Raw genomic sequence first — 20,908 nt, forward strand, 5'->3', positions numbered from 1 at the left:
AACCTGAAGATCCGGTTCGGAGTCGAAAGAGCCGGCTCTTTTTAGTGAGCCAAGCCGAAAGATCCGAAAGTGTCATGAATCGCTGTGCGGCAGGTAGGAGTTGGACCCAAAGTGCAGGACTCACAGACTCAGGGAGGTGAACTCAAAACTCAGCTTTATTTGCTGGCAGGGAAAAAACATACAAACTAATCTAAACTGGGAACTTGGAAAACTCACAGAGAGACACACAGGGAGATCCACACAGCAAGAGGGACGACGCGACACTGGCTCAGAGAAACACAGGGTTTAAATACACTGGGAAGTAACAAGGGGAATGAGACACAGAAGGAGGGCACAGCTGGGAGAAATCAGGACTGACGAGACAAGCAAAGCAGGACGCATTCACATGAGACACGGACCATCAAAGTAAAACAGGAAGTATCACACAGAGACGCGAACTTGACACAGTGGAGACAGCAACTAAGAAATACAGAGACATAAACCATAAGGCAGAGGTCTAAGAACCAAAATACACAGGGAAATACTCAGCTGGGAACACAAGAGACTAGACTAGAGAGAGTAACAAAAAACCAACCATGAGAACATAATGCACAATGCAGAGTGACAGAAAACAAGAAACTCAAACATGCAAAGACACACAATTACACAGAACAGAGGGGACACAGAGAGACATGAAGGGCAAGGGATCAAAACTAGAAGCCATAGAATAAATCACACACAAGTACAATAATACAAAAATCACAAAGAACTAAAAACGCTGGGTCAGGAGACCCAGGACCGTGACAGAAAGAGCCGGTTCTCTAAGAAGAGTAAGAAAATAAATATACGCTTTAGGACGAGGGGTAAACGGATCAATAACAATTTAAAAATTATAATTTACAGTTTGTTGATTTAAAGTCTCACACACAAGCCGTTGAAAGGGGGGGAGAGCTGCTTCCAAATAGAGCACATTTCATTCATAATGTTGTAAATCCAAGCCCATTATGGATTCATGATTTGAATCCTGGGTTGTGTGAAATCCCAGAAATACACCTTAGACAAAGTGAATCTGTGAACTAAGGTGTAGGTCTATTAGGTTATGTTGTGGTGATCCTTGGGTTGGGGGATGGGTGTTCATACTGGAGTGCAAAATTAAAACCAAGATGGACTAGAAAAGTTCAAAGCCATCAGCTCCTCAGTTTAGAAAAACGAGAAAAGAGAAGGAGGAGAAACGAGCAAAAGAAACAGGTAAGCAGATTTGTTATTGGATAATGGCAGAGGAAGTTTTCGCCCAGGGCGCCAAACAGGCTAAGACCGCCACTGCACACAGGTGTATCCCTGCAGTCCTCACAAAAGCTGAAAGCAGCACATTTCTCTCCTTAAATTCCTTTGCACTAGTCTTTAACTTGGAAGCCCTATCTAATTAAAATCACAACTTCAGGAAGATGAAAGGTTGAACAACATAAGTCCCTTGCCAGGATTGTGTAAATAATCCAAAACAAAGACATCATCTTTGCGTTTTTTGGTACCTTTTGCCTAAACACTGGAATTTAGTTTAAACCTGCAGGAAGAGACTGAGCTGAAGACAACGCAGAAGGCAGGATGTATCTACAATCCCTGGGTACAGTCTCTAAGTACTTCCTTCTGCCACCATCTGGGAGTAGATTTTACATCTAAAATCAGACTGTTCTCAGGCACACGCAGAATGAACTTTACTCTTCAGCTAAAAAAGAGATGAAAACGAAATTGCAAATTAAAATGACACAACCTTCTTATCTGACAACAAAAGGTAAATGTAAATATATATTTTTGTGATGAGAATATGATTTCTGGCCATTCAGCTCATTGTTTTATAAAGGTTTTACTTTACAGTGTGTTGCATTATAGTTTCTACCATGACGTCTTCTTACTTTTCCACTTGTTTTTAATCATATCAGTGCATCATCAGTCATTTGTAATTCCCAGAGAGGCAACCCAGGTGCTAGTTAAAGCTGAGCTTAAATAGTAGATTTACAAGAATAGCTACATGACATCACCATAAAGAGCATATAACAGATTGCCACTGTGGCATGACCTTTTATTTTGTTTACTCCTTTTACATAGGTTTTTTGGGGTTTTTTGTTTTTTTGTCACAGCTTTAAATCCCATCTTCATCGTAAGATGGGGTTTGTGTGCCTTGATGAGATTTACATAACAACTTTTCTCCCAAGGACCATGAGATAATGTTGACAGTCCATCTGTATCATATTTCAGTGAGAAAAATTAAATGATTTCTGTGTACAAATACCGTAACAGTAATAAAAACTTTTCAGAGGTAGACCTGCTGGTGTGTTTCAGATTAATATAATGTTAAAATGATTAGTATAATATAATGTCTGACTGTTGGTATGATGTGCTTTTTATGAAATGCTGTTTCAGGTTTATGCCAGATATAACATGGCATAAACCTTCCAAAAAGCAAACATTTTCTCTCCTCGGTCCACAGAATATTTTCCCCCAAACTCTTTTGGATCATCAAGATATTTTTGGGCAAATGTGAGACGAGCATTTGTGTTCTTTTGGTCAGGAGTCCCCGTGGATGTCATTTTTACCCTGTGTCTTTCTAACTGTTGAATCATGAACACTGACCTTAAATGAGACAAGTGAGGCTGGGAGTTCTTCAGATGTTGTTCTGGGTTCTTTTGTAATCTCCTGGATGAGTCACTGATGTGCTTCTGGAGTAATTTTAGAAGACACTGTCATTTTCTCCATTAGTGTATACTGGCTCTCACTGTGGTTCACAGAAGTCCCAAAGTCTTAGAAATTGCCTTGTAACCCTCTCTAGACTGATAGATATAAATGCCTTTGTTTCTCAGCTGTTTCTTTAGATTGTAGAATGATAATTTGTTTTTTGATATCTTTAGCTTACTTCACCTAGGCCTGGGTGTAGCTCGTGAAATTGACCTTCACTTTCCAAAAAATGAATCACAGTTAATTCATGATTTAACCAGGAGGCGGAATTACTTAATTTCATGTAAGACCAGGTAGGCTTGGATAGCTTTATTCCCAATAATGAATAAAATCACGATTTAAAAAATGCATTTTGTATTTATTTGTTGTACAATTGACTAATATAAAAAAATTCTAATGATATTAAAGATTTAAGTTTAACAAATATGCAAAAAACTGAGAAATGAGATAATAGGCAAATAGTTTAACATTGATATCTAGTAACAAAAGTAATATTAAAGTTGTGTGAAAGAGCCAATCTATGGAAAGCAACTTCAGTGCTTTGCCTTAACCCATATGTTTAATTTCAGTCAGAGAGCACACTGGTGCTGTCAGTGTGAGATAAAACATGATACTCCATCTTAGATGGGAGACTTTATTGAGCCATACATTTTTAAATCAAATGGATAATTCCAAATTATAAATTCATCAGTCCATTTGTTAATATTCTCATTTGGGAACATGATATATAACATGATTTCCTAAAATGCCGGGATTTCTTTTGTTTCAGAATCATAACATGTTGTTCGGTAACCTGCACTATTTTCTGCCTTGTTCTAGCCAAGTGCATTTCCCTCAGGATACTAAACACTGCTGAATCTTGTGTCATGTTTAGTCCTTTGAATGCAAGGGAGAATGCCATTTTTTCCAGCTACTGAACAAACTCAATAAGTGAACAGCTGAGCAGACTGAATAACAAAAGGATACTGCAGTGCATGTAAACACACTCTTTCATACGTCTAGCCGACTGTGATAAACCATTGTAATGAAGACCAAGGCAGCCAACTATGTTTTACAGAAGAGTAAGAAATAGGAAAATATAGGAGGATAAAAGTCATGATTTATTCATTGATGAAAGAAACCCTGTTATTTTATTTATGATGTCTTTAAATATAGCTCATGTGAATTAAATAAGTGATTGAGAATGGATGTTCCAACCTAGACTCTTGTGTTACACCCAGGCACTAGCATGATTGGAGTCATCTATTGTGTGCACATAAACACATCAATCACACATGCACACATTCAAAAACAGACATAAGTTACTGATGGGAGATACACTCCTGAGCCATGCGTCAGCTCTTTACTGGCTGACTCACCAACTGGGGGGAAAACTGCTACAAAATGTTATAATGATGTTACAATAAAGTTATAATTATGATAAGTGGTTACTGCTCTTTATGATTAAATAGGCAATTTCTCATTGGGGGAAAAATGTGCAGGTTTTGGTCTGTAGGATTCAAATTATTATCAAAAGCAGGCTGGTGAAATGACATGCAGCTACATGTCACTGGGAGAATTGTCCTTTCACATTCATTTCTCAGGTCATTAAACCCAGTTTTGTGCTGAGCTGACATGTTAGTCTTTATATAGATGAGTGTTTTCAAATAAATTATTCACAAAAGCCAGAGGTCTTATTGTTTTCTTTTGTTTATTTTCAATTTTATTTATCATTATTGTGGTTTTTTACATTGTTAACATGATATTGTAGCTGTAAAACAGCCGGGTGCACCCTGAACAGATTTCTTGTCTATGCAGGGTTAACAAATCAGTATGTGCCAACTACAGTGTAGTGCCTCATGTTAAAGGATTTTATTGATTTACACCAATTAGTTATACTGATGATCCAATTTACTTAATAGGATGCAGCAACTTAATTCTGAGGCTCAAACAGAGATTTATTTGGTAAAAATAGCTCATGAATGTCTCTCCTGAAAGTAATGTTCCCAACACCTGACACACATCTGTATGATAAATGTGGAGCTTCTCCTATAACTGTAAATAAGTAAGATTTTGGCTTAAAAGATTTAAATCCAACTAACCATGCTAGAGGTCACTGATAAAGATGTTATAGGTTTTTTAAATCAAAAGCAAAACTCAATCAATCAAAACTATAAATAATCTGTGAATAGAAAATACATGTGTTATCATTCCTTTTGACTGTTTCAGAGGTTCGTTTATTTTATATTTTTTAGCTTTGTTTATTTTCAACTTTAGCTTTAGTTTTTTTGTTTCTACCAAATCCTTATTTGTAATATATGCAGCTCTTTAGCCCACTGTGTCTGTTGTTAACGTGGAAATTAATGCTGTTCAGCCCCTTTTTACATGCTGACATTTCATTCGATACAGTCATGTGAAAGTAGACTTTATGATTTGGTAGTTAGTAGAACCACATTTAGCAGCAAGAACTTGAAGTAATTGCTCTCTGTATAATGTTATCAATCTCTCACGTCATTGTACAGACATTTGAGTTCACCCTTTTCTACAGTGTTGCTTTCCTGAGGCATTACCTAATTTTGGACAAGCTTTAGCTGTTGGACAGATGATCTCACATTCACCTCTAGAATACTTTGGTGCTGTTTCTGATTTTTTGCATCACATGCTGCACTCCATTTTGGTCTTGAATGTCCAAAGACATTGTTCCAGACGTCCCGTTGTTTGTCCTGTTGTCAGATGCAACTTTGCAAACCTATGCTTCTATACTTCTTAGATATAAGAGCCTTTAGTAAACAGCCTGAGCACTGCATGTCACGGAGCTTTCAAAAGAGTTATAAATGCCACCTGTATCGGATGATTCAAAATACCTGACCTGCGTTTTTGTCAGAAATTTCACGGTGAATTAAACTGTAGATTGAGTTGAAAAGTTTGACTACATTAAGGTTTTTCTTTTCATGCTCAGATTCTTGAACATATTAAAGTCTAAAACTTTAAAGAGAGCCTTGCACTGAGCTATTGGCCCTAAAGCCACACGGCCAGGTTATCACATTCACATCCAGTGCCTTTGTGTCACTTTGCCATCTTTTTTTTTAATGAAATTAAAACACTCTGATGCATTTCTGATGAGGGTTTTGAGGGTGGTCCTAAATTTTTTATTTTTCAATATTTGAAGTCCACTAACTATAATTAGAGTACTGTCTGGTCATTCATATAGTCAGCATAGCTCAGAGGCAGCTGTTTTAAGTAATACAACTCTGGTGGACATGGACTGTGTCATTCATTACCAGAGGTTTTTTCTTAGAGTCTGTAAATGTGTAAAGTTGCAGTAGAACCAGAAAAATGGAAACACCATGTTCTGCATGTCCCTCTGCTTTGTCCCTGATTACCAGGCAGACCAACTGCAATATAAGCCATTAACTTGCTGTTGTCTTGTCTTTAGCACTATTGTGTGTGCTTAGGCAAGCCACTTAACACTCTCCAGTTCCACGAGCAAATCTCTGCACCACACATTGTACCACTACCTCATCACTTGCACTGTGCGCTTGGTGCCAAAGTAATGTGTCTGTAAATGGAGGCATAGCAGCCAAATTCCAAATTAACTGACCCTGGAGCAGACCCAGAGTATCTGCCGCTCCCAAGCACCAGAAGCTTTAAGAAAATCTGGACTTAGGAAGCTGCCAGAGAAACCATCTGTGTGCTGTGACTGCATAAGCTCCATCAGCTGTGCTGTCACCCTTATCGCTGCGCCTCCATCTTAGCTTCAATATTTGAAAACGAAATGAATGCAAAGAGTAAGTCCCCTTTATAAATTTAGTATTCATGAAGGCCAGACTATCTAATCATATATTTTGACTGCATCAGTAGAATCAAATTCCCTTAAATGTGATTAATATTAGCTTCTTAGATGGTACTCCTTTCACCTTGTGTAGATTCCAGTAAATTTGAGAAAGTAGAAGGAAACACATTAACAGCTACTGGCTTTAATAAGCATTCAAGTGTGAATGCATGTTCATCAGAGCAAATTAATGCATATGCTAGGCAGTGTCTTTTTTTGCTTTGTCACCATTTCTTTTATAAAGGCACTAGTTATTGTACTGTAGGTAATTCAATTCAATTTTATTCATATAGCGCCAAATCACAACAACGGTCGCCTCAAGGTGCTTTATATTGTAAGGTAGACCCTACAATAATACATACAGAGAAAAAAACCAACAATCATATGACCCCCTATGAGCAAGCACTTTGGCGACAGTGGGAAGGAAAAACTCCCTTTTAACAGGAAGAAAGAACCAGGCACAGGGAGGGGCGGAGCCATCTGCTCCGACCGGTTGGAGTGAGAGAAGGAAAACAGGAGGCATGCGATGGAAGAGAGAGAGATCAATGACAAGTATGACTGAATGCAGAGAAGTCTATTAACACATAGTGAGTGAGAACGGTGAGTGAAAAGGAAAAACTCAATGCATGATGGGAGTCCCCCAGCAGCCTACACCTATTGCAGCATAACTAAGGGAGGATTCAGGGTCACCTGATCCATCTCTAACAATATACTTTAGCAAAAAAGAAAGTTTTCGCCTAATCTTAAAAGTAGAGATAGTGTCTGTCTCCCAAATCCAAACTGGAAGCTGGTTCCATACAGGGAGTCCAGAATTATTAGGCAAGTTGTATTTTTGAGGAATAATTTTATTATTGAACAACAACCATGTTCTCAATGAACCCAAAAAACTCATTAATATCAAAGCTGAATGTTTGTGGAAGTAGTTTTTAGTTTGTTTTTAGTTTTAGCTATTTTAGGGGGATATCTGTGTGTGCAGGTGACTATTACTGTGCATAATTATTAGGCAGCTTAACAAAAAACAAATATATACCCATTTCAATTATTTATTTTTACCAGTGAAACCAATATAACATCTCCACATTCACAAATATACATTTCTGACATTCAAAAACAAAACAAAAACAAATCAGCGACCAATATAGCCACCTTTCTTTGCAAGGACACTCAAAAGCCTGCCATCCATGGATTCTGTCAGTGTTTTGATCTGTTCACCGTCAACATTGCGTGCAGCAGCAACCACAGCCTCCCAGACACTGTTCAGAGAGGTGTACTGTTTTCCCTCCTTGTAAATCTCACATTTGATGATGGACCACAGGTTCTCAATGGGGTTCAGATCAGGTGAACAAAGTGGCCATGTCATTAGTTTTTCTTCTTTTATACCCTTTCTTGCCAGCCACGCTGTGGAGTACTTGGACGCGTGTGATGGAGCATTGTCCTGCATGAAAATCATGTTTTTCTTGAAGGATGCAGACTTCTTCCTGTACCACTGCTTGAAGAATGTGTCTTCCAGAAACTGGCAGTAGGACTGGGAGTTGAGCTTGACTCCATCCTCAACCCGAAAAGGCCCCACAAGCTCATCTTTGATGATACCAGCCCAAACCAGTACTCCACCTCCACCTTGCTGGCGTCTGAGTCGGACTGGAGCTCTCTGCCCTTTACCAATCCAGCCACGGGCCCATCCATCTGGCCCATCAAGACTCACTCTCATTTCATCAGTCCATAAAACCTTAGAAACACCAGTCTTGAGATATTTCTTGGCCCAGTCTTGACGTTTCAGCTTGTGTGTCTTGTTCAGTGGTGGTCGTCTTTCAGCCTTTCTTACCTTGGCCATGTCTCTGAGTATTGCACACCTTGTGCTTTTGGGCACTCCAGTGATGTTGCAGCTCTGAAATATGGCCAAACTGGTGGCAAGTGGCATCTTGGCAGCTGCACGCTCGACTTTTCTCAGTTCATGGGCAGTTATTTTGCGCCTTGGTTTTTCCACACGCTTCTTGCGACCCTGTTGACTATTTTGAATGAAACGCTTGATTGTTCGATGATCACGCTTCAGAAGCTTTGCAATGTTGAGACTGCTGCATCCCTCTGCAAGATATCTCACTATTTTTGACTTTTCTGAGCCTGTCAAGTCCTTCTTTTGACCCATTTTGCCAAAGGAAAGGAAGTTGCCTAATAATTATGCACACCTGATATAGGGTGTTGATGTCATTAGACCACACCCCTTCTCATTACAGAGATGCACATCACCTAATATGCTTAATTGGTAGTAGGCTTTCGAGCCTATACAGCTTGGAGTAAGACAACATGCATGAAGAGGATGATGTGGACAAAATACTCATTTGCCTAATAATTCTGCACTCCCTGTAGAAGAGGGGCCTGAAAACTGAAGGCTCTCCCTCCCTCCCCTCCCAGCTTCACATCAAACTAATGAAAAACTATTGGTAGTTCTGAGAGAAAACTAATTTACCTTCATTTTAGCTTCAGTGTTGTTGTAAATAATTTAGTATAAACTAGGCAGACATGTAAGTGTTTGCAAAATGTTGCACATTTTTCTTATTTTTGAATGTGCTTCAGCACTTTCAGTTCGAAATATAGTAATGGGTTATAAAGTATGAACCAGATAAGATCTTTTCTACTGACACTGAATGTAATCCAGTGTGTATTCTACTTGGAATGGCGAATGACAAAATCAGAGGGAAGTTTGGAAAGCAGCTCTACAGGCTTTTAATGTTCTGTGTAAGGAAATGTGTCCTTTAGGATCACGGATATGGCCCCATCTAAAACTCAATGGCAGCAGACGGAATTACTCACTGGAATATGTGTCATTAGACCACCTAGCAGGCAAGTTACATAGCAGGGACAATGTGTTTGTATGGTGTACGCAAGTTTGGATATTTCTGCTATTCTCTCATGGGCCCTGGTCTACAATGTAATCAGAATCAGAAAGACTTTATTTATCCCCAAGGGGCAATTAACAAATGTAAGCATGTCATTGCTACTTTACATATGAGTATTGCTAACTTTATCTCATAACCAGAGTCTCTGGACTTTCTTTGCCTTTTCTTGGGTTTCTATCACTGCACATAAGTGAAATACAGCCCTTCTGCCTAGCAGAAGTAATTTGGCACTTGTTATGTTTGGTTATTGGGTGTTTTTTTGCCGGTGTGTGTGGTTCAAGTACAAAAATGATGTCCAAAAGTTTTCATTTAGGTGTAGCAGTCTTATCAATATGAGAAGAAAAGAGGTGAACAAACCAAATGTAAATGAGAATATGATTCTTATAAGATTAAAAAAAACAAAAAAAACAAAACTGGTAATAGTAAAACTCCTGTCATGAAACTAATATATTATAGGTGAGTTTACCAGGAAAGAATATGACCAGTTTCACCAAAATATGACAAGCCAGAAAAAGAAACCAGCAGATTTCTGCGACAAAGTTCTTTGAACTGATTACACAGAACCTGTGTGCCATAAATGGGTGAGTCTACTCCCCTTACACAGAGCAAAACTGAAGGCAAAGGATCGCAGGGAAGATACAAAGATTTTAGATATGTGTGGATCAAAAAGGTAGTGACTGATTGCAATACATTTTCCTAAAACATTTAACCAGCATTAATTATTTTATGCTTTTACCTGCACTTCTGTCTATTATAACAATCAAAATAAAGCAGAGACTTGGGACAAACTCTTATTTCCTCCCCACTCCTGCACCTCGATTTCCATAGTTTAATATTCTTGCTCTTTTTTTAACTTAAAAATTATTAAATAAAACCCAGAACTGTGTTTGTTTTTCCTCTATGATCCCTGAACTTATGGATTATTAGCTTTCATTGAGAAATGCACTTTGCTGCTTAAGTAAAGATGACTCTGCTGCAAACACAGCTGTTTGGGGCTTTCTGCACAGTGAATTGTGGAACTGTTCAATCCAGAGCTTCATAGCAATGAAAGTTAAAGGGGCCCCCCTATTTATTAATTTCATTGTCTGCAGTGTTGACGCCTCTATTTTATTTTTCCAACTACTACCAGACTCTGTTTGTGAGGTTATTCTTGGTCAAAGTCTCAGGTATTGTACACAGTGGCCACACTGGCATTTCAGAATCAGAATCAGAAAGGGTTTTATTGCCAAATGTTGAGCAGGTTTACAACATTAGGAAATTGCTGCGGTACTTAGTGCAAATATACTGTCATATAACGCTTAAATAGACATAAAAATAAGAATTAAAAGTGCTAAGTAGATAGTTATATACATGACTGCAGGTGGTGATCAGTGCCAAACATGGAATGATGCAGTGAACACAGCGTAGGGTCATGTGTTAGTGGTGGGAACAGTCATACGGTTATTGTTCATGTGTCCAACAGCAGAGGGGAAGAAACTGTTCTTATGGCGAGAGGTTCTGGTGCGAATGGACCGGAGCCTCCTGCCTGAGGGGAGCAGGTCAAACAGACTGTGTCCAGGGTGAGAAGGGTCAGCTGAGATCCGGGCTGCACGCCGCAATGTCCTGGAGGTGTACAGGTCCTGCAGAGATGGGAGTCTGCAGCCAATCACCTTCTCAGCAGAGCGCACAACACGCTGCAGTCTCTGTTTGTCCCTGATAGTGGCTCCAGCGCACCACACGGTGATGGAGGAGGTGAGGATGGACTCGATGATTGCAGTGTAAAATTGCATCATTGTCCGTGTTGGCAGGTTGAATTTCTTCAGCTGCCTCAGGAAGTACATCCTCTGCTGGGCTTTCTTAATGACGGAGGTGATGGTGGGCTCCCACTTCAGGTCCTGGGAGATGGTGGTACCCAGGAAGTGGAATGAGTCCACAGAGGTGATGGGGGTGTCAGTCAGGATGATGGGGGGGAGTGGAGCTGTGTGCTTCCTGAAGTCCACAATAATCTCCACTGTCTTCTGGGCATTCAGCACCAGGTTGTTGTGGCTGCACCAGGACACCAGACGTTCAACCTCCCTCCTGTAGGCAGACTCATCCCCGTCCGAGATGAGTCCTATAACGGTGGTGTTTTATGCAAACTTGATTAGCTTGACAGACTGGTGGGTGGAGGTGCAGCAGTTGGTGTACAGGGAGAAGAGCAGAGGAGAAAGAACACAGCCCTGAGGGGAGCCGGTGAGGATGGTCCAGGAGTCCGAGACATTCTTTCCCAGCCTCACATGCTGCTTCCTGTCCGTCAGGAAGTCAGTGTTCCACCGGCAGATGGGATCAGGCACATTCACCTGGGAAAGCTTGCCTTGGAGATGGTCTGGAAGGATGGTGTTGAAGGCAGAGCTGAAGTCCACAAACAGGATCCTGGCGTAGGTTCCTGGGGAGTCCAGATGCTGCAGGATGAAGTGTAGAGCCATGTTGATAGTGTTGTCTACAGACCTGTTGGCTGTGTATGCAAACTGCAGGGGGTCCAAGAGGGGGGCCGTGAGGGTCTTGAGGTAGGAGAGAACCAGGCACTCAAATGACTTCATGACCACAGATGTCAGAGCCACGGGTCTGTAGTCATTTAGTTCAGTGATCCTTGGTTTCTTGGGGACAGGGATCATGGTAGAGGACTTGAAGCAGGCAGGCATTTGTAGGAGAATATCAGCTTATTTGAGTGTTTGTGCTGTTAAGCTATATACATTCCTGCTACCATTATAGGGTAGAAAAGCAGAAGAAAATGAAATACTCTGTGGAATGAGTCACTGTTAGCACTGTCAACCATTACAACAGCCAGGAATTAATTCAGGGAAGACATCACATTTTTAGTTGCCAGAGATTTACATACATTGAGGGAAATAATTATTTGTTGCCCCTGCTGAATTTGGAAGTTTTCTCACTTACAAAGAAATAAATCATCTCATTTTAATGGAGAGAGACAAAACATCAACCCCAAATCTCAAAGCTATAAATTGATTTGCATGTCAATACGTGAAATAAGTATTTGATCCCCTACAACCCAAACAGAATTCTAGCTCCCACAGATTAGTGATTGCAGTCAGTTAATCAATTACAGATATTCCTGATCTCAATTTGTTATGTGTATAAAGCACACCTGTCTACAGAATCAATTTCTTCTTTTCCACCCTCTCCTACACCATGGGCAAGACCAAAGAGCTGTCATCAGAGGACACCAGGAACAAAATCGTAGACCTGCACAAAGCTGTCTGTCGCCCTTGATCTGGAGCTCCTACAAAAGGATCTTGGCTCATGGATGAAAATGATCATGAGAAAGTTGGCAAATCACCCCAAAACTACACGGGAGAGCTTGTTAATGATCTGAACCGGAGAATGAACCGGTTTTGATTTGTGTTTGAGATCATTGTCCTGGCAGAACACCAAACTGTGTCCAACTTTCAGCTGTCTAACTGCTGATTTGAGGTGATGTTGAAGAACTGGGGTAGAGTAGAAAATAGTCAGTCATTAAAAGTTTACAAATAATTACAGAAACTTACAGGTTTAGAGAAATATCCAGTGTCCAAAAACTGTGGGCAGAGAAGAGAGTGGAGCCATGCGTGACTTTTTGCATATTTAAGTTTTTAGAGCAACTGAAGTAACAGCAGCAATTATGTGACAACAGTGGGCTGCAATGAAGAACTAAAACCAGAAGGAGGCAGTAATGAAACTTACAAGGATGGCAATTTAATGAAACTAAGAAGCGCAAGCCCCAGTAGAGCAAGCCTTCCCCCTGCTGGAGGAGTCGCGTGACGCCTGCAGATTATCTAAGAGCTCGCGCACAGGGACATATACAGTCCGCCATGAGTGCTGCTATGAATTTTAAAAAATGCGGCTCTGTGCTGATTACTGGAGCCAGCCGGGGCCTCGGGCTGCAGTTAGTGGACAGTCTGGCAAGTGGACAGTTTTCACCTGGAAAGATAATAGCCACGTGCAGAAACCCTGGTAACGCACAGGTAAACACCAACACGAAACTCGGTGTGCGCATTGATGGCGTAGCAATAATGGAATAAAGCTGATGGACCACTCCAAAGACAGCTATTTGGATAATACAAGTGTGTATGTTAACTCCCGAGAATAGTCAAACAGCGATTCTTCGTATTTCAGTGAATGTCGCTTTGGTCGCATTTAAGTAATCCGTCGGCGCATGCGTATTTGACTCATCTGTGCAGACGCGTGAATATAACACGTTGAAACGGAATAATTCCCCCCCCTTCGTTAAAAAAAAAAATAGAAATAGAAAAATATCTTCCAAAAAGTATGAATTGGTTAAAAAAAACCCCGCTAAAAATGAACATTTCGTATAAGTTTTACAACTTATTCGTAAAGTAAAAGAAGAGGTTAGGTATTTATTGAACAAGATGTCATATTTTAGTAAAACTATAAGAAAAAAGTGATGTACACTATATTGATCTTTTCTTTAAAAACCCACAATTTAAATTAAAATATGTTCTTAATAAAGATGTGTTAAATTTAAGATTATTTCAAACATTGTCATGTGTAGGATAAAGGCTAAATAAAGATTTGTTTCCGCCAGCGCTGATCCATGTTTAAAGTGTTTGAGTAAAAGATCATCCTAGAAGTTTCCATACACCTATCATGGGCGTGAATATCATGGTAATTTTGACCCCAAAATGGTCATGGCTGATGGCTCCCTGTCTTCCTGTTAAAAGTCTGCTTTTCCTTCCCACTGTTGCTAAGTGCACGCCCAAAAGGCATCTTCTGGTTGTTGGGGTTTTGTTTATTTTATTGTAGGGTCCTTACCACGTGAATTAAATTCTATTTTATTTTTAGCTAAATTTTTGGAGTTTGTTAATATAAAACAATCTCAGTATACATGGGTAACATAATCGGAAATTACAGTGGCCTGTATGTTATAGTGGAATCTGTGCGTGAGAGAGAGCTAGTCTGGTTGGGATCTCGCATTGTGTTACTTGTCATTATGCTTTTGTATCCTTATCCTATCAGCAGCCTTTGTGTCTTTATGCAGCATTAAAAATACAGCAAAATTTCTTTTAGGTGACATGTTCAAACAACACTCCACTGACAAGGCAAACATGTTGACATTCAAGTAAGGAAAAAAGTACACTGGCCAGTTATTCTCCTCCTTTGAGCAAACACTGATGGTCACCAGAGGGCTGTACTATGAAGCAGGATTTATAATTTAGCAAGTCATGTTGAGTCTGAATTTTAAATGTCACAAAGGTGGTGGTTTGAAATTTATACATTTTCACTTTTCTTGACAATATGCTCTGAGTGTGATTATGGATTTTCTGAGGAAGAAATGCAATTTGCATAAACAACCTGTGTATTTGTCACATTGCTGTAAGTGCCGCTAATAATTGGAAATTGGTCTTTTGCATCAGAAAATATGCACAGCCGGTAAGGTTTTCTTGAGGCAGCTAACACAAACAGACCCTGGCTATCGTGAGCTTGGTTTGTAGTACGCCCCTCAGTTAACATAGAAATGTTAACCAGTGTGTGAATGTGTGTGTGAATGGGTGGATGACTGGTTGTGTGAAGCGCTTTGGGGTCCTTAGGGACTAGTAAAGCGCTATACAAATACAGGCCATTTACCATTTTATTTATTTAGAAATAAACAGGATCCACACATGCATCAACACTACAATGAGCGGGTGGAGGGAGGTTTGGAGTCTTCTCTCACCCCCGTTCTCTGCGGCCTGCTGGAGTGGGGGGCTAGGAGGAGGAGTTGGCCGTCTGGAGTGTGGGGCCTCCCTGCTGCTGCGGAGTCGGGGCGGTCTGCTTCTCCCCACCGCAGGGAAAAGGGTAACACCACCTGGGTCTGGGTGCAGTTCCCCCCTCCAGGGGCAAGGGTACCTAGACCCGGTTCGTAGAGTACGCTTGGGGAGTGTGATCGTGTGTACAGTGTCTCTTCATGTCTGTCTCCACGTTGGTTGAGTGTGGAGTAAGTGCATATGAGAGCATGAGGGTGGGAATGGATGTTTGTATCTGTGTGTGCCTGTATTTCTGTGTCTATATGTCAGGTTGGGTATCAGACGCCACCTCTCTGGGGACATCTCAGGCCCTCCAAGGTTTGGAGGCCTATCTCCCCCCACCACTTCCCCTGCCGGTGGCGGACTCCCTCAGACATCGGTGCGTTGGTGGTTCTTTGTGTCCGGGGATGGGCGTCCAGGTATACTCCGGCTCACTCCTTGGCGGCCGCTTATCGGGGCCTGGAGCCTGGGGCTCGCTCGGGCCACTTCAGGGGTGGGGTGCCCCCGGCCCCTCGGCCTGGGGCTCGGTCACTCAGGCACAGCTGGCTGCCGGCGGAGCTCACGGGCGCGTCACTGCAACCCCCCTGGCTTCTGCTCCACGGCTGCTGAGTGACCCCTCATCTGGGACTCTCCTCAGCTCTTTCTGGGACAGTGGCGCGGCTGCCCCTCTGTTGGTCTTCCTTGGTCTCTTGTGTTCTGGGGGCCTCTGGATGAATGGAGTTTTGATCTCCTCCATACCTGCTTCATGCCCTGGTGGACGGGGCAGTGGCCCCCCCACACCCTCTAGCAGATCATTACATGAAGGAACCTTTTAAAAAAAAAAAAAACAAGTGCATCCATGCTCACAGGTGTACACACGGGTGATCACACACACAAACTACACCCTTTTTGGCTCCTACCTCAAAGCACACTGTGTTCTGTTGATCTTACGTGCTGCACAATAATGTTTAATATTTAGTATTTACTGTCATATTCCCATATATCATTGTGATGTTGTTTATTCTATTACTCTCGTTTTCTTCTGCTTGTTTTCTTTTTTCTTTCTCAGCAGGTGATCCAGGTGATCGATATATGCATTTTTTTTTCTGCTTATTCTGTTGGTTTTTGGTTTTTGCCCTTCTCCCCCGTCCCTCTTCTCAGCTGTTTTTCTTTCCCTCTTTCTTTCTCCCCTTCTTTCCCCCAGTCAAGTCTGTCCCGTATTCAGCAAATGAAAATAAAATAAACAATAAAAGGTGAATCAAATGGACCATTACGGCAAGGCTGGGATGGTCAATTTGGTAAAGTAAATCCGTTGGGCATCTTTCTTCGCCTTTAGACAACAATTCTGATGGCAAAAGAGCCAAACGGGACAGGCAAAAAAAAAAAAAAAGAAAGAAACAGGATCAAGACATCCTCCCTCACCACTATCCAACTGTGCTTTTGACCTACAGGAACTTCAAGAACTGGCGGAGAAGCATCCCAACATCCACATAATCACTTTGGGTAAGACTGAGAAGAACATTGTTTTCTGTGTTTAGACAGAAAAAATTTAGGAAAAATTAAAACACAAAGTCACAGTCTTTATGACAGGCCATCGGCCACTTTTTTAGATACACCCATTGAACTGCTTGTTATTGTAAATATCTTATCAGCCAAACACATGGCTTAATGCAATTCATTGTATTTAAGATCTGAGCCACATTTCATGATCACCTTGTCCTTTTATGGTTCTTTAGCCCCCAATTTCTTGTTGCTGCGAGTGTTGCATGATTTTTTTTTTCAGCTTTGATTAGTTTATGTCTCTTTACTAGACGTAGTGAACCAGGAGAGCATAGAGAAGTCTGTAGAAGAGGTGAGCAAGCTGGTGCAAGAAGAAGGTCTGAACTGCCTGATCAACAATGCGGGCATCAAAGTGGTGGCCGACTTTCATTCTGTTACCGCCGAGATGATGATAGAAAACTTCCACACCAACACTGTGGCTCCTCTAATGATCACTAAGGTAAATTTTATTTATATATTGTGTGCCTCTTGCCACCTTCTGTGCTTTGAATCAGCTACTTAGTAGCTCTAAAAAAGTTTTATTTGGAACATCTTGCATCATCAGACAGTGAAATAACCAAAAGAAAAGAGTGCAGCGTTCTGTTTTCCTCAGTCGCCGCAAGCAGGACCCATGAGTGTTTCAGTTCCTCAGTGCTGGAAGCCAACATAAAGACACGACCTTGATGGACAGAAGTAACAAAACCCTGTTGTCTGGGGCAGACTGAATGCCATAAATATTAATTAAAAGTCAATTATTTTGTCGGCCGCTGATTTTAGGGTGGACTACAGAGTAAGCCTCCTGTGCTGGTAAAACTCAGGCACTGATCAGAAGCATGGCAGATTGTTCCTGACACACAGTTTGCTTCTGTTAAAGAGCCCTTTCTGCAACTGTGCAAGGCCAAATTGCTGCCCGGACGTCTTCTATAATCACCGTCTGCAAAGTTGTAAATGTGGTTTTAAATCAACACTACATCACACACTTTAGAGCAGACAACTGCTTCTCGGCCCTCTCTGCAGGTTTTGGGAGATAATTACACTTCAGATTGTAACAAAACTGAAAATGTCATCTTAGGTCTTTGTTTGTTTTTTGTTTCTTCCAGAGAGTTTTAATGACTGAATGATTAATCAGTAATTTGAGGAAAAACTTGTTTTAACCTATAAAAACCCTAAAAGGGTGTATCTCTCATTTGTCCTAAAAATGCTTGTTTTTAAACAGTTGCTTTGTGGAGAATCAAGCAGTTTGAAGCTGTCTGACTGTATTATTAGTTTTTTTTGGAGACCCATCGTTGATCTCTGCTTCAACTTGTTGATTTTTGCTTTTTTCTTTTTTTGTTTTGATTTTTTTTAAAGTAAAAAATAATAATTAAATAAAAGCAGAATATTTCAGTAGCATCAGTAAAGTTTGAGAGAATTGAAAAAGTGTGTGTGGAGAATTGTGGCTTTTTGCCCACTCCATGGAAATGCTGCCACCAGAGGGCAGCACTAGCGTCATCTCTAAAGACATACAGTGTGAAATGTGTCAGTCTGACAAGTTCATATTTAAAATGTTAAAAGTATAATAATCAGCATGTTTTTTTAAATAATTTTAAACCATTCATAAACTGTGACTTTATTGCTGCTTCCAGCTATAATGTGTGTGTCTTCTTTTTTCTGCCAGGCTTATCTGCCTCTTCTAAAAAAAGCTGCATCCAGAGGAGGGGCAGGAGGCTCAGCTACAATGGGAATCCAGAGGGCAGCGGTTATTAACATGACCTCACTGCTGGGCTCTGTGGAGCTCGCTTGGGGTGAGAGGGCCAACAACTTCAAATGGTACCCCTACAGGACATCCAAGGTATTGTTACTGTGATTTAAAGAATAATTACAGTTTATTTAAGCTGTGAGTATTTCGCATTAATATTGCTGTTATAGGTGTGTGGACCATGTGGAGTTGCACAAAACATTCAGAACAGTAATTATTGGCTATTAGCAGCTAGCAGGAGCTCCCAGCAACTTCCAGGTTAAAGGAAAGAAGAGTTATTAGAGAATACTGCATAATAAAAAGTAACGGACTGCTAAGGGACATCACTTAACTTGGGTTAACTGTACTGTGATGTGAGTATGAAAAGAGGGGTCAAGGTGAAATTCATTTTCTTTGTGTTTCATGGTAATCTGTTTGTGCTTGTCATTTTAGAGTGCACTAAACATGGTTAGTCGCTGCATGGCTGTAGACCTAGAGCCAGATGGGATTCTCTGTATGGCTATACACCCTGGCTGGGTACGCACTGACATGGGGGGGTCAGAGGTAAGGGCCTGCTCTGAATGACTTTAAGATACGCATAATTGATGAGGAAGGAAGAGAGAATGCATTGGACTTATGAACGGGCTATACCACTGTGATATATACCGTAAATGGTGTGTGTGTGTGTGTGTGTGTGTGTGTGTGTGTGTGTGTGTGTGTGTGTGTGTGTGTGTGTGTGTGTGTGTAAAAACATGTCATGGATTGGACTATAGTAGTTAAAAGGACTCAAATATAAGCTGCTGCTTGTAACTATACCAAGTCCAGATCCAAAATAACAAAAGCCTATTGGTTTAACAAAAAAAACCCCAAAAGAGTGTAAAATACAAAATACAAAACGCACAAAAATAAAAGCAACAGTTGCCAGCATATCCCGGGGCAGATCCAGGACACGCTGGAGAGATTATATCTCTCGGCTGGCCTGGGAATGCCATGGTGTTCCCCCAGACAAGCTGGAGGAGGTGGGCTTTTCTGCTTGGGCTGCTGCCCCCGCGACCCAGCCCCGGATAAGCGGAAGAAGATGGATGGATGGATGGTTAAAACACATTATGATGCAACAAAGAACACAGGCAAACTGGGGCTAAAAATAAACATGAAGTAATGAGGAGAGCAGAAACGTAAGAGAAGCGAAACACAGCTGAGCACAGTCAAGGTAAATGAGGAGGTTAAACTACAAACAATACACAAAGAGTGTGATTAGTGAAGTAAAATAGAAACTTATAAAGTAAATCTGAGTGAACTTAACTCAGGACAATAAGATGGAGGGAGACACTGAGGAATCAAATAAACTCTAATACAAATAGAAACTCAAACTGTGAACTAAAGACTGAAAATGCTAAGTAAAAGACGTGAAACCTGAAAATGTAGATGTTATAAAAGAGACCCAAAGAGAGACCTAGCCTTATAATAAACAAGAATGAATTTGAATAACACTCAAAAACACACAAATACCCTGAGAACAGACCTGGGATCATGACAGAAGCGTGTGTTTCATTTGCTTTTCTGTTCTCTCCATCTCTTTCCAGGCTCCACTGAGTCCCGAGGATAGTATTTCTTTCATGTTGTCTGTGATTGGAGGGCTAACTGAAAAGGACCATGGCTCATTTCTGAACTTTACAGGAGAGCAGATACCTTGGTGAACTTGATGTCCATCAGTTATGAGAAGGACTGAGAATTCTTAACTCATCCTAATGGTTATTACTTTTACTCTAACTATGCAAGAATGAATGTATCTACGGCTTTGATTGTGCTGCATGCCACTTTATAGGAGCGTATCTACTAGAGCTTTTTCCAAACCATTTTGCTCTGTCCCCTTCAAAAAGTGCACTGAGCCCTGCGGTCAGGGAAGCGCATGTTGTGTTAGTAAGAGAAAATCACAGACTAGATTTTACAAATGTTAGCACAAACTCCATAAACTTTTCATCGCTCAGGGTGGGCCTGCTGTGTATTTTGGGGGGCTTATATAGGCTTTTGGATTGTCTTGCTGTGAAATAACACCAGCCGTGGTGCAAATCGGTTCTCAGTCCACCAGTGTCTTCACAATGATTACATGTACAACAGATAACCAATAAAATATCCTACATAGGGACTATGTCTGTGAAGGTTCTCAGTCATCCAGGTCATCTTTGCAAGCTTTCTTTGCAAGCTCCTTTGACTACATAGGGACTAGGTTAGCAGCAGTTCGCAGATTTGCCCTTAAACCATGGTATGATGTTTAACAGCCGTATGATAATATTTCGTATTAGGATAGAGAATTTAATTTGCTCATAGTCATCTTGGTTTCTTGGAGAATAGGTCAAGCTAGTGCACCTTTCCTGTTTGTATTGCTTCAAAAGAAGTAGGGTTTGTTAATTTATTTTCCCCGTTTTTTGTTTGCTCCAGTGGGAGACTGTAAAAAGACGGAAGTCTTTTTACACATATTTGCTTTAAAAATTTGTTTCAA

The 20,908-nt window shown here is 40.8% G+C and overlaps 1 protein-coding gene across 1 annotated transcript; it reads left to right on the forward strand.

The window, feature by feature from the left end:
* The first annotated feature begins 13,187 nt into the window (after positions 1 to 13,187).
* LOC146666576 (uncharacterized) lies at positions 13,188 to 20,908 on the forward strand. The gene is made up of 6 exons (XM_085414691.1): positions 13,188 to 13,394; positions 16,604 to 16,655; positions 16,964 to 17,151; positions 18,349 to 18,522; positions 18,862 to 18,972; positions 19,992 to 20,908. The coding sequence occupies exons 1-6, from the start codon at positions 13,242 to 13,244 to the stop codon at positions 20,103 to 20,105; spliced, it is 792 nt and encodes a 263-aa protein (XP_085270817.1). The 5' UTR covers positions 13,188 to 13,241; the 3' UTR covers positions 20,106 to 20,908.

Source organism: Rhamphochromis longiceps, linkage group LG7 (genome assembly GCF_057381845.1).
Source record: "Rhamphochromis longiceps isolate RC_006_pf linkage group LG7, R_longiceps_female_GT1.1, whole genome shotgun sequence".
In the NCBI taxonomy this organism is placed as follows: domain Eukaryota; kingdom Metazoa; phylum Chordata; class Actinopteri; order Cichliformes; family Cichlidae; genus Rhamphochromis; species Rhamphochromis longiceps.

What these genes read in the sequence shown, in the direction of transcription:
- LOC146666576 (XM_085414691.1), top strand. Translation starts at nt 13,242, where the DNA reads ATGAGTGCTGCTATGAATTTTAAAAAATGCGGCTCTGTGCTGATTACT. An exon ending in CATCCACATAATCACTTTGG is followed by an intron (nt 16,656 to 16,963) that starts GTAAGACTGAGA and finishes TCTCTTTACTAG; the next exon opens with ACGTAGTGAACCAGGAGAGC. An exon ending in ACCCCTACAGGACATCCAAG is followed by an intron (nt 18,523 to 18,861) that starts GTATTGTTACTG and finishes TTGTCATTTTAG; the next exon opens with AGTGCACTAAACATGGTTAG.